Here is a 12,954-nt window from a genome sequence, read left to right as displayed (position 1 = left end):
GAAGTACTGAACCTGAAGCATCTGCTGTGAGGGTGTTGATGCCAGATATCACAGGAGAAAAGGTCTTGAAGAGCCGAACGGACAATCAAACCGTCAAACCCAATGATCCTGAAACAGGAGAATCTTGTTTTGACCTGCTGTCAAATGCCACTGAAACATGGATGAGCAGCTTTGATCATGGTAAGGACCACAGAAAATGTCACCCCGTGTACCAGAGGAACAAATTATAACAGAACATTAAACAACACGTGAGGCTCGGAGCTAATTCAGTGAAACAGCAGCAACTTTTTCATTGGAAATTCAGACAACAAAATCAAAAATGCAAGTCTACAGCTCTTTATCATTATTGGATGAATCATTTAACTCAACAAACCTCGCATTTAGTCACTGACACTTTGCAGCAGGATGGGTATGAAAAAACATCTCTAACACGTCTAAAATGAAAGACTTCTGGACGCCAGTATCTCTGCAATATAGCTTTAATCTGAAAAAAAGTTAAATAACAGGAGTTTGTGCTTCAAGAAATAATATACAGAAATATAAATCCTTAAAAAGTCATTACATTCACCTAGTGGTTGGAAGTCAAGTCATCTGAGACGTAGTTTCCAACCACTTCGCGTCACCCTGCTGATGTTGAACAACCTGCAGTTTATTTTTTCCCGTTCCACACGTTGAGACCGAGCGCGGCCGTCTGTCCGCCGTGAGTCTGAATAATCCAAGACAGCGAGCCCTCTGTCAGTTGGCACTTTCAGGGAAACAATGTGTGAATTCACAAGACCGCCACGTCGGGGAAAAAACAGCTGACATGATCAACAGAGAGGGGGGGGGGGGGTACACGAAAAAAAGATCATCAGGGAGGAAACAAAACTGAGAGATTTATGTGTGAATGTACAAGAAATCCAGGCTTTTTTTGAAACACTTTCTCACACCGACACATTGGCCACTTCCAGGGATTACTCCACTCTCCGCAGTTATTTTGTACCGTTTGATATTTCCAACAATCACCACAACGACATTTATATTCAACCACCCCCTGTTGTTAGATTTTCTAACTGCATGGCCCTTAATGCAACCAAACGACTTTCCTATATTACGAAAATAAATTCAACCTCAAATCAATACATTTACTCGAGCTTAAATGTGCCACTCTTATATTCAGCGAACGTAGACAATCCTTCAAATGTCAAACCTTTCGGTTTCGTTTCCAGTGACCCTCTGACACAGTGGTTCCTACATATATTTTCCCTCAAAACCCCCCAGACTGTCTTTAAGACAATGATGCCAAATGATGCCAACCCCCAATTTGGTAAAAAAAAATCTATTTGCACTTCACAGTACGGCTTTAAACTATAAATCCACCCTGCCGGGGGCAATAATCTCTTCATCGCACGGGGTTTGAGGAGTTCAGGGGGTGCCGGGCCACAAAAGCAGCCAGCGAGGGCGCCGTTGAGTCTGTGCTTGAGAACCAGGAGGCACTCTTTACCCTCCGTGGGCAGCATCTGGACAGGACTGGGGGCTTTAGGGAGACGTGAGTGGTGATCAGAGGTGGGAAGGGGCAATACGGCTGTGCCAGTCGAAGGCCGGGAGGTGGGGGGCTTTTCTAGCTTCCAGGCAGGACGGGGTCGGACATATGCCTCTGGATCTCCTGCATTTCTGTGGAGTTTTCCAGGTGCTCGGGGAGGGAGGGGAAGCGCTGGCTGCCACAGAAGAGTGCGCTGGACCCCTGGGGCTCGGGGCAGGGCAGCAGGTGAGGAGGGGGCAGGTCCACGGGGGGCAGGCGAGGCGGCGGCTCGGTTTCAGGAGACATGGTGTCGTCTGATGCCACGGTGAGGTGGATCCCGCTGGACAGCGAGTCCTTGGATTTGTAATTGAAATCTGAGTCAGGGCTCTGGAAGATGAAGAACAATCAAATAAGTCTAGTTTACTTCAACAAATCAATGTTTTTTGTTTTTTTTTTGTTCATTTAAAAGCAACCAGTACGACAAAACTGCAAAAGTTGGTCAAGTTAAAGTGTTTCCCACCTGCAGCAGAGGGGCGGGGCCGTCCATCTGCGCCGGCTGGATGGGCGGGACCGTGTGGATGGTGGGCGCCGCCGTGCTGTACAGGGCGGACGGGTGAGGCGGGTGAGGGCTGGGGGAGACGGCGCTGTAGGCCGGGGGCACCGGGGCCATCTGCCTCTGCAGGAGCTGCAGGATCACGTTGATGTCTGCCGTCATGCGCGTCTCCAACCTGCAGGGCAGGAAAAAAAAGAAAGAAAGATGAAGCCAAGGTCTGTTGTAGCTGTAGGGTAACTCTCTTTATTTAGTGCTGAGAAATCCACGCTACTCTATCAAAGATTTAATTCTTATCAGATGATGAGGTCTGCACTTTATGAGTTTTATTGCCCTGAATCTACACTTGCAGGCTCAGCTTATCAGGGCAGTCCTGACAATGTTGTATTTGTAATCATTGTCTATATTAATGATATCAAGGCTTTATCTCATAACAGCTGTACATATCGTGTAACCTGAGTGAGCCTGCTAGTGCACACTGAGGGCAAATAAACCCAGGGTGAGCATTTACGAGCACAAAAATCAGGGCACACACACAAGTCTCATTGCAAACACAAAGGTTTTGTCAACATGGTGCTAAGATCCACCTTCTTTTGGCAAAATAAAGCATTAATATATTATTATGAAGCTGATATTTCATGAACTATCTTTTTACAGCACATGACAAATCTATTTGAAATTCAAATTTCATCCTGTGGGCCAGGTTGAAACCTCAGGTGAGCCAGTTGAGGGCTGCAGGCCGGACATTTGACACCCCTGATTTAAAGCATTTAATTAAGCATTGAAGGATAAATAAAAATGACCGACACTTACGATTTGCAGTTTTATATTATTATAGTGAGAAAATCACACAATTTGAAAATTTGTGATACGTTTTAATGACTACATCAACACTGAAGCGGCCCACGTATGAGACAACAGTGGCCCCTGGATGCTTTTAAATGACACCTCAAGTTGACTCAACTTACCCAACAGTAGCATTTTCTATTGTAAATCTAAATAGATACTTAATTATAAAGTTTATGATCAACTGTAATAGGATTAAATTGTGAAAATATACTTCAATATGGTCTGTTTGTACTTGACTATATTTCCTGGTTATGACATTTGTGTTAGTTGTTAACACAATGTCAGATTGCAAGAAATATGGGCCAAAAATGGTCAAAGAAAGCCTCAAATGTGGCTTGATGTGAATTTGATCCACACCGCAGCCTCTGTGGCGTGACCCTCAGCCTCGTCTTATCTGCTCTTGGCTTCATTTCCAGTTTGAGGGAAAGTTTCCATCTGGCAGCACAGAGTGAAGGGAGGAGCTCAGAAAGGCAAACATGGCTTAATGTGAGCACAAAAAGAAAACAATCTGCCCAGTGCTCATCATTCATCAGGGGGTATAGCTCAGTGGTAGAGCATTTGACTGCAGATCAAGAGGTCCCCGGTTCAAATCCGGGTGCCCCCTCATTTTAGGTTTAGACCATGAGACACTGCACCTGTTCAGCTGCGACTGCAGCAGCTCCAGACGGGACTCCAGCTCGCTGGGCCGGTCCTCGGCGCAGGGTGGAGGGTGGAAGCTGGCTCTGGCCATCGACGGACGCCTCTGACTCTCGGAGAGCTGGCTGGCTCTGCGGTCCGGCCAGTAGCCGTACAGGCCCGGCATGCTGATGGGAGCGGCTGCTGCCAGGAGGAAGAGCGAGAGGGACTGGTTAACGCAAGTTTAAAAGGAGCAGACGTGTAATTAAGTTTAATTTCTTTTTTTTTTTTTTTTTACTTTACTTTTTCTTTGTGTGAGTAGAGTTGCAGTTTTACAGGTTTCCTGGGTTGATTTTAGTGATTTGAAAACAGCATCTGTCAAGAATCACACAAAACTGTTTTGCAGTGAAAGACTTGCAGACACCTGAGTATGGAGGCCCTCCGATGTCCACAGGCGGTCCTATTCCAGCCGAGGGTCCGCTGTGAGGCAGGAGGTTGACCATCGCTGGAGGATAGTCTCTGGTGTCGCCGCCTGCAGGGTACAGCTCCCCTTTGCTGTGCCCCACGGGCTTCATCTCCTCGTCGCTGGAATGGGAGCAGATGCTGGCGCTGCTGCAGAGGTCCTCCCAGTGCGATCCGGCCACGGTACCGCGGTGGTGGTTGGCCAGCGGGCAGGACTGGTCAGGGTAGGAGTCTTCACGATCCATCCCGTCTGGAGAGGAGAGAGTCAAGGGACAGAATAAGACAAAAAAGAGGCATGGATTTTGTCATGGATTCGTGGATTTTGTGGAAATGAGAATATTTCACCCACCTGGTCTGTTTCGACGACGCAAGGAGTTCCTCCGTTGCCTGGTCAGACGGTAGCCACATTCAGAGTCTCTGCTCGGGGTTGGCTGGTTTATTCTATCTGCCTGATACAGATCAGCTTCAGTACTTCAAAAATAAAGACATTGATCTCATGCTCAGAAGAAATGATGGTCTTCAAACTAGTTCAAAACTGCTTTTCCTTGGAATTACAGAAAAATGACAGAACTTCTCTCCAGTCTGTGATTTTGAAGTAAAAGTCTGACAAACAACCTGCACTATATTTTACAACTTAAAAGCAGACAAAACGAACCACTGTTCTTCATCATTATATTAGAAAAAAACTAAGTAGCTATATATTAATTCAATGATTTATCATGTTACACAACAGCGATTAGATAAAATGACCTAGACCTTGTATATGCCCTCAGGCGGCACTCACATCTCTCAAATTGAAGGTGATCTCCAAATTGTTCCAGAACAAGTCCGCGAAGTCGGGATACATGTCCAGCACCTCCAGCAGGTCTTCCCTCAGAATCTTGTGAAGGTCGCAGTAGGTCAGGGCGCGGACGTCCGCGCTGGACTTCCCCGGCCTGCCGTACAGACTGATGGGCTCACCAAAGATGTCGTTCTTCCCTAAACGAATCAGAGGCCAGGAGGCCGTGCGTCAGTCAATAACACTCCTGATCCAGAACACTAGCAGCACCACGACCAATTTATGGATAACTCCTTGATGGACGAGCCCGATCCTAAACAATCAAAACAAAGTCCTGTTGTCGACACTGATTTGTAACTTTGCGGCGACTCAACACAAATTAATGATCTCAGCAAACACAAACTGGCAAATGAGTGAACTAATCAGGCTCGTCTGAGTGCGGACGTATTGATGATCAATTCCACAGCGGAATGAAAGTGGAGCTGTGCCCAAGCACCTCTGGCAACACAACAAATAGAAGCGAGTGTGTGTGTGTGTGTGTGTGTGTGTGTGTGTGTGTGTGTGTGTGTGTGTGTGTGTGTGTGTGTGTGTGTGTGTGTGTGTGTGTGTGCGCATCTATGTTCATGAAGACCAATGTCAACACAAAGCTGCAAAAACTATTAGCAAAAAATATAGAAAGAATAATTCATTTTTTAAAAAGGAAAGCCTGTGATTGGCTGCTCACCCAGTATGGCCACCACCACGTCGTCCCGCAGGATCTCTATGGAGCCTCTGGAGATGAAGTAGAGGGCGGTGAGAATGTCCCCGCTGTGAACTAGCGTGTCCCCGGGGGGTGCGTGGGTGGTCTTGAACCGTATAGCCAGCGCCCGCAGGCAGCCTTTGTTCGCCCCCCGAAAGGCTTTGCAGTTCTGCAGCAGGCTGCGGTTCAAATGCAGACAGATGTCCGCCTGCAGGCATTCAGGGAAACCTTTCAAGACCTGCAGGAAAGCAGATGCACAGGGCAAGAGGTTAGAAAGGACTTCTACTTCGAGAGAATATTAAATGTTAAAGAAACTGAGGGACAAAGAAGAAGAGCAGTATGTTGGATTGATTCAGGCGTGATTATCTGTTGTCACATTGAATTGGCAGGCCCTAACGCTGCTCTCTGGCTGCGTCATGCTCAAGCGGCACTGCAAGCGGCACGAGGACGAGTGCAGAAATGACGCACATCCTCAGTGAAAACTGGGTCTTCCAGATTTGCAAACCAATTTTTTTTTTTTTTTCAATTACAAGAAATGTTTTGACTTGTTTTGCTGTCAAATCCTCGACACCGAGGTGAATCCACGGGCAAAGAGCTGTGGAAACAATAAACATGGGAATGTGTGGGAATATGAAAAGGAGGAAAGGAGCAAACTCAGAAGAAATATCTTTTCTAAGCGTAAGGAAAACATTGACATTGGATAAAATTGGCGCTAATGAAGAAAGAAGTGTGCTTCGGTGGAAATGTTTTTATCAATGCACAGCACTATCTGTTTCTCAAAGGAGATGTTAATCATGCAGATCAATAACGAACTAGATGCAAGATTGGAACCAAAATTCAATGCAAGCAGAGCTGCTATTCTATTGTGAAAGGGGGCACCCAGAGTTGAACTGGGGACCTCTTGATCTGCAGTCAAATGCTCTGCCACTGAGCTATACCCCCATCACTCCTAACTACTGCTCTTCAAAAAGGGTCAGGTAATTGCAAAACCTTAAGTTTTTTTGCAGGATGTTCAGTCCGAAATGGTCAGTATGGATCGCCAACAAAGGAAAATGTACAAATCAGGTCACTGGAGGTAAAGGCTTATACCACGAGACACCAACCAAATTAAAATGGAAAACTACTTTTGATCCTGGCTGTTTTCAGCAGAAAACTTGAGATCTGTACCTCATCATGTCATTTGTGTGATATTGTCTTGACTGGCTGGTTTATTTGGAAATCAGAAGAATCAAGGTAAAGTGACAGGAAACAGAAATGACACTCCGCTCATCAACGACACGATGTAATCAATCAAGAAATCAGTTTTTACCTGAGTTCTGTGTGCCCTGACAAAGTAAAATGTGTCCATGCCACCTGGATGTTATGAGGACTCACAGCGTTCATGTCGATGCCGTTGGTGTAGGACCAGGCGTGCTGGAAGTACTCCTCCAGTCTTTGTCTCAGACCTCCGGGGATCTGGTGGAAGCGGATGAACTCTTTGACCCGCAGCATCTGGGTGTGGTAGCGGGCGGTTCCCGAATAAAGTCTCTGAATGATCGCGGACACGTTCCCGAATATACTGGCGTACATCAGTGCTATGGAAAACAGTTATTAGAATGCGTTAGTTTACGATGTTCAATTCAAAAACCTTCCATTTTATCCTATTTTATTCAGACGTAAAGCGCTCCAATCCTTCAGAAATCCAGACATTTCAGTCAGTTCTGAACCCCTACGCTTTATTGATTTCACACTGGGTCCACTGCGACTCTACTTACAGCCTATGAGCATGACACAGATGGAAAAGATCTTCTCCGGGTTGGTGTTGGGTGAGACGTTGCCGAAGCCCACACTGGTCAGGCTGCTGAAGGTGAAGTATAAGGCCGTGACATACTTGTCCTTGATGGAGGGGCCCGAGGCCGTGTCATTGTCGTTATAGTGTTTACCGATCTGGTCGGCGAGGTTGTCCAGCCAGCCGATCTTCATGCCGCTGACGCGCGCGGAGCTAGTGCGCTCCACGTTACCGATGGCATACCAGATACAGGCCAGCCAGTGAGCGATGAGCGCAAAGGTGCACATGAGGAGGAAGAGGACGGCGGCGCCGTACTCTGAGTAACGATCCAGCTTCCTGGCTACTCGCACCAACCTCAGCAGTCTGGCTGTCTTTAGTAATCCAATCAGAGTGGTTGTCTGAGGCTGGGGAAGACAAAGCAGACAATAATTTTAGAGACCGTGCAAAGAAATAAAAAATCTAACTTGTCACCGAGCACACGCCAGGCCGTGAAGTGGTTGGGACAGTCAAATCACAGTGACAAAGCTTGGGTTCAAATCCTTTATGTGTGGAGATTGCATGTTTTTATTGTTTTGTCACTTCCCCACAGTTCAAGTTTCTGTCGTTTTACACCCCATGTTGATTCGTCAGTGTCATTTATACCATTTACTCAGACTCAGACATACATACATCTGCATTATATTGCAAATTATAGCAAACAATTTCTTGCTCAAACCCTTTGTCCTCATAAGGTCTTTCTTTTATACAATTTTTCCTGCATTTAAATAAAAAGTGATATTTTTCTAAGGTTGTAATTATTATCATTACTTCTATATAACCAGATGATCAAGGTTTGATTTTTTCTTGATCATTTTTGTGTTTCAAATTGGAAAACATTTTCAAATGTTTTAAATTCCAAAAACCTGTTATGACTGTGAAAATGTGTGTTTGTGCTATCAGATAATTTCAGTCTCAACTAAAATGTTCAGAAAGACTAAACGAGGATCTGATTAACACATAACACTGCCTGGTGAAGTCCCAAAGTCATGTCAGGATTACATTTTACACTTTTACTGGTCAGTACACAAACTTTAAACAAAAATCAAATCAAAACAAATCCTCTTTTATCTGGAGATGTAAATTTAAGTTTCTGAGAGCAGGACCAGTAGTGCCAGAGATGCGGGGTTGCTGCTCACCTCTTCTGACCCTGAGCGGAATATGAGCAGGTCAAAGGGGATGGCGGCGACGATGTCGATGAGGAACCAGCCTTTGAAGTAGTGCTGCGCGATGCGTCCCGGGTGGCTGACCACCTCGTCGTTCTGGTTGACGTACGTGGTCCTGAAGTTGATGAGGATGTCCACGATGAACATGATGTCCACCACCAGGTCCACCACGTTGAGCGGGTTGCAGGTGTAGCCGCAGGCCCGCCTCCGCTCCTCCTCCACCTCATTGAGCAGGAAGGCGGCCGAGTACGGCGTGAAGATGGCCGTGTAGATGACCAGCAGCAGGATGACCCAGTCCCACACGGCTTTGAAGGGGCTGTAGTGAAGGATGGTCCATTTGTGGATGCGCGGGGCTTGGAGCTTGTACTCCGGCAGCACGTCGGCCCCGAGGGACAACACCTGCGAGAAGGAGAGGTTATCAATGATGGAAGACACAGACGTGATGGTCGATGTTAGCTAAAGCTCAGAGGAACAGATGGGATTTCAGAGACTTTCAAGATTCTACCATCATCGATACAAGACTCAGAAAATGGGGAGAAACCTCTGTGTGTGCGGGTCAAATATAAAGTTGGTATGGGAAACATTATACAGCACTAACTATATCCCAGTCATCTCAAGGTGTTTTTATCAAACAATTCCACTTGAACAAGACAATGAAAAGGATAAACTCCCTTTTAGCTAAAATAAATCCGCAGAACCAGACTCAGAGGAGGAGGCTTTCTGTAGAACCAGACTGCTTCAGAGAGAGAATCAAACATGACAGATTTGATTCCAGGCTCAGTGGGCTTAAATGCAAAGTCTACATGTTCTCCCTCAGCATGTGCAAGCATTCTCAAGGTACTTTAGTTTGTTTCCATGGTTAAAAAAGGATTACTGGTGACTATAAATAGCCTCTATGTATGAATGCGGTGTGGGAGGAGCTGTTTGTGTCTATGTCCACATTTGTCCTGTCTTCACTTGAACGGAGCGACTCTGAGCTGGATAAAAGAACATTGAAGATCAATGGAAGGATGGAAGACACTGGAAACCACAACAGCAGCAGCAAACACACAACGCCATCCGGAATGGACCGAACTCATCCTAAAATAAACCAAAGAAAAATGGAAAACTGTTCTCAGGTCACATGAAGAGAAACTTGATATGCTTTTAAAAACACAAGCACTGATTATTCTTTTAATCATGTCTGAATCCTGCATCAGACTGAATTATACGAGAACAGTTCAAACAGTCTGTCATTATCTGTTATCATCAGGTCCTGAACTTTAGCTCAGATTCAATGTTTGCCTCCCACAGCAGTTGACACGCCTCTTTCGTGTAAAATGTAAATAGCTGCGTAAAGATTGCTTCATGCTAGTTATGAATACAGGTCTCTGTGTAAAATTGCATATTGTTGCAGACCAATTTTTAAAAACAAGACAGAGTAATTAATCAACTTCATAAACAGTCACACACACTCTGTATTTCCTGAGGAAGGATATCTCAGAGGGGGGATGGTGTTGCTTTTCTTGAGCATGTCCAATTCCATGAAATTTTGGGACAAAAATAAAGATAGAAACAGAAATAAGTGGAAATCAACCCTTCAAGCGTAGTAACTAATTCCGATATTGGTTGTGGCTGATGAAATGTGTAAAATAAGCATCTTCAATAAATACAATGCTGATTTAAATGGGAAATAATATTACAGAAGTATATTTACAGTTCTTAATAAGCACGTTATGTACTGGAAATGAATTAAAATGACAAACATTTTAAAAATATTCTCAAAAATGAAGCCCGAATATTACAGACTAAATGCAATGTGATTGTTTAATGGCAAAGACATTTTTGAAAATGTGGTTTTAATGTGACCCAATGTGACATTTTTGTCCTCGAATGACTTGAGTATAACAAATATTCAGTCTGAAGCTCACAAAAGAAAAACATTTAACTCAACAGACATAAAAACATACGATAAATTCTTAATTTTCCAGCAGTCTGAGGACATTTTTTGCCCCTGATGAGTCAAACCGAGAGCGACACATGACAGTGAAGCAGCAGCTCGAACTGACCGGTACGACAATCAGCCCGTCGGCGTCCAGGCCGTCCTCCCGGTGTGGACCGCAGCAGCGGAGGAGGAGGCTCCTCCAGGCCCTGAGCGGCCCCGCCTGCCTGCCCTGCAGCGGCCAGCTCCTGTCCTGCATCACCTCCGTCCCGTCCGCCTGCCTCTGCCTGCTCTGCTCTCACCTGCCTCCCCTGCAGCCGCGCCACGCTCCAACCTCTCACTTTTTCAGCACCATGTGACGAGCCCCGGTCAATGGCGGGGCCGGAATAAGTGCTGGCATCGACCGGGCGCCGTGCAGAAGAGTGGTTTTTAGTGAATTCTTGTCAACAGCGGGGTCAGGCCTCCGCCTGACCGGACCGTCACCCCGTGCACACCGCGGTGCTTCCTCCTCCTCCTCCTCCTCCTCCTCCTCCTCCCCTCGAGCCCTTTAGCGGTCAGAACCTGCTTTACATGCTGGTTTGCATAATTATAGCCACAGTGATCATGAGAAAAGAAGCTGGACTCGTAGGGCGAGCGTACGGCTGCAGAGGCCCTGAACTTCTTTTTTCCCATCTTCAAAAGAGAACAGTGGCTGTAAATAGTTCCCAGGAAACGTTTTCTCAGAGAAAAAAAAAAAAAAAAAACTGTACAAGATACTAAAAGTGTTCTTTGCCATATTTGGATGTGAAATAAAGTTGGAAATAACCGCAACAGTTTTAGGACTTGTTAAACATGGTTACTGCTTTTAGTCTTTGTGATAGCTGTGAAACATGGAGATTATCTGGAGAACCTTTCGGTCTCCTCACACACCATCCTGTGACTCTGTGTGTGAGCGTGTGTGTGTGTGTGTGTGTGTGTGTGTGCAACGGGGAAACCCACAGGAGCTGAACAGATGCGAAAAGACAACACAGTAATGAGAATGTAAACACATGAGCACAGGGTCACTCATCCAAGAGATTTTAACTTATTGATGCTGTTTCATAACCAGGAGCCGGCGAGCGGCCGACGCCACCAGATTGCACGCGAACAAACAGACGGATCCCTGCTTCCTCTAACGGAGAGCGAAAGACAGATCGGAGCTGAAACAGCAGTCAGAAATACAGATAAAGGAGAGTTACAGAAGAAACTGCAGCTCTCTGCTGGGAACAGAAGGAAAGATACTTAAAGTTCTCCCACAATTCTTATTCCAAGTTTCCACCACAAAGTGACTCTAAAAGTTGAAATTAAAGCTAAAAACACAACCACAAGGCAAGAAAACTCTCCAGATCTCGTATGAAACAAGCATCTCATCTGTGGATCACATGACCAGAAAGATAAGTGGAAAAGGAGGAAGACGAGGAGACAGCGGCAGGGATGAAGAGTGCAGAGAGGTCAAAGTTCAGGCGTGGCGCCGAGGTACTCACAGGCTGGAGCTTCTGCTTGATGCTCATGCCGAGGAAGAGCGGCGAGGTGGCGAGAAGCGGGAGAAGACCGAGAGAAAGAAGCAGAGGAAGACGGCAGCCTCTGTCCATCAGTGTGTGAACGCTCCCTCCCTTCCCGCCGCTCGCTCGCTCCCCGCCGCTTCCTCTGCCGCCGGAGCCCTGCCCTGCCCTGCCCTGCCCTGCCCACCACAACAACAAAAAAAAGAAAAAACAGCCCCTGTGGCTGTGCGGCCACCCGCCTCCTCTGCTGGTGCTCACCAGCCAATCGAACTCTGTGACACCAGCAGTTCAAAGACAGCGTGTTTTCTCACAGAAAGCCTGGCTGCACCGCTTCTAAGGTCATGTGTTGTTCTGAGAACCCGCTCAATCACAATTCACCACAGTTCAGAAGAGAACATAACAATATACATGAATATCTGAATAAATAGAGGGAGATTTTATAATTTTTGAGCATATCTCTATATCCAGAGAGCTATTTGTGATCACAGGCCCAATCAGTAAAGGGCATGTGTTGTCTGAGGATCAGCGTGTTGACAGGCTTTTAATAGAAAATACAGGAAGTCCCATGACTGTGTTTTATTTGGTGCTATAAAAATATAATTGAACTGAACGAGAACGGCTTAATGTGAGTTCAGGGTTAACATGTGAGGAAGAGGACCAATGGAGTCTGTGAAACCTGCAACATGATATTTTAACTCTGATTCAGAGGAAAGATGAACAAGTGTCTTTCTGGAATGTTGATATTTAATGTAGCTTTTCATCAAACAACACAGTGAGCCACGTGAATCTACTGTGGACAAATCATAGCTATAACCACCATCATGGTAAGATTAGGCAGGTATTGTGCCATTTTACATGGTTTGGACCATTTAGTGGGACAGCTTTACATGTTTGACACCAGAGGTCCCAAAAGAAATCCCTCCAGGAAGTCGCGCTGTGTTTACGTCATATTGATACGTCATATTGATCCCTGATATTTGACAGTGTTAACACGTTAATGCTTTTCCTGATGGACTCCTACAACTGGCTCAATCATCAAAAATACACAT

At 45.8% G+C, this 12,954-nt stretch overlaps 1 protein-coding gene and 2 non-coding genes across 4 annotated transcripts in view; 1 reads left to right on the top strand and 2 right to left on the bottom strand.

The window, feature by feature from the left end:
- Positions 1 to 463: 463 nt before the first annotated feature.
- kcnh6a (potassium voltage-gated channel, subfamily H (eag-related), member 6a) overlaps positions 464 to 12,954 on the bottom strand; it is a 30,103-nt gene continuing 17,612 nt past the window's right edge. Inside the window, exons 7-16 of one of the 2 annotated variants that reach the window (XM_030089979.1) lie at positions 8,438 to 8,863; positions 7,249 to 7,666; positions 6,869 to 7,068; positions 5,480 to 5,732; positions 4,762 to 4,955; positions 4,327 to 4,426; positions 3,940 to 4,227; positions 3,536 to 3,719; positions 2,022 to 2,229; positions 464 to 1,888 (exon numbers count right to left, since the gene is read on the bottom strand). In XM_030089979.1, the coding sequence (XP_029945839.1) occupies positions 1,601 to 1,888; positions 2,022 to 2,229; positions 3,536 to 3,719; positions 3,940 to 4,227; positions 4,327 to 4,426; positions 4,762 to 4,955; positions 5,480 to 5,732; positions 6,869 to 7,068; positions 7,249 to 7,666; positions 8,438 to 8,863 (2,559 nt within the window). In that variant the 3' untranslated portion in view covers positions 464 to 1,600. The remainder of the gene's footprint in view (positions 1,889 to 2,021; positions 2,230 to 3,535; positions 3,720 to 3,939; positions 4,228 to 4,326; positions 4,427 to 4,761; positions 4,956 to 5,479; positions 5,733 to 6,868; positions 7,069 to 7,248; positions 7,667 to 8,437; positions 8,864 to 12,954) is intronic. The other variant, XM_030089980.1, reaches the window with a different exon arrangement.
- trnac-gca (transfer RNA cysteine (anticodon GCA)) lies at positions 3,433 to 3,504 on the top strand. The gene has a single exon. It is a non-coding gene; the product is annotated as a tRNA-Cys (tRNA).
- Positions 6,365 to 6,436, bottom strand: trnac-gca (transfer RNA cysteine (anticodon GCA)). Its single transcript has one exon. It is a non-coding gene; the product is annotated as a tRNA-Cys (tRNA).

This window comes from Salarias fasciatus, chromosome 4 (genome assembly GCF_902148845.1).
Source record: "Salarias fasciatus chromosome 4, fSalaFa1.1, whole genome shotgun sequence".
NCBI lineage: Eukaryota > Metazoa > Chordata > Actinopteri > Blenniiformes > Blenniidae > Salarias > Salarias fasciatus.
Note: the sequence above shows the minus strand (reverse complement) of the source record. Positions and strands in the feature narration are given on the sequence as shown.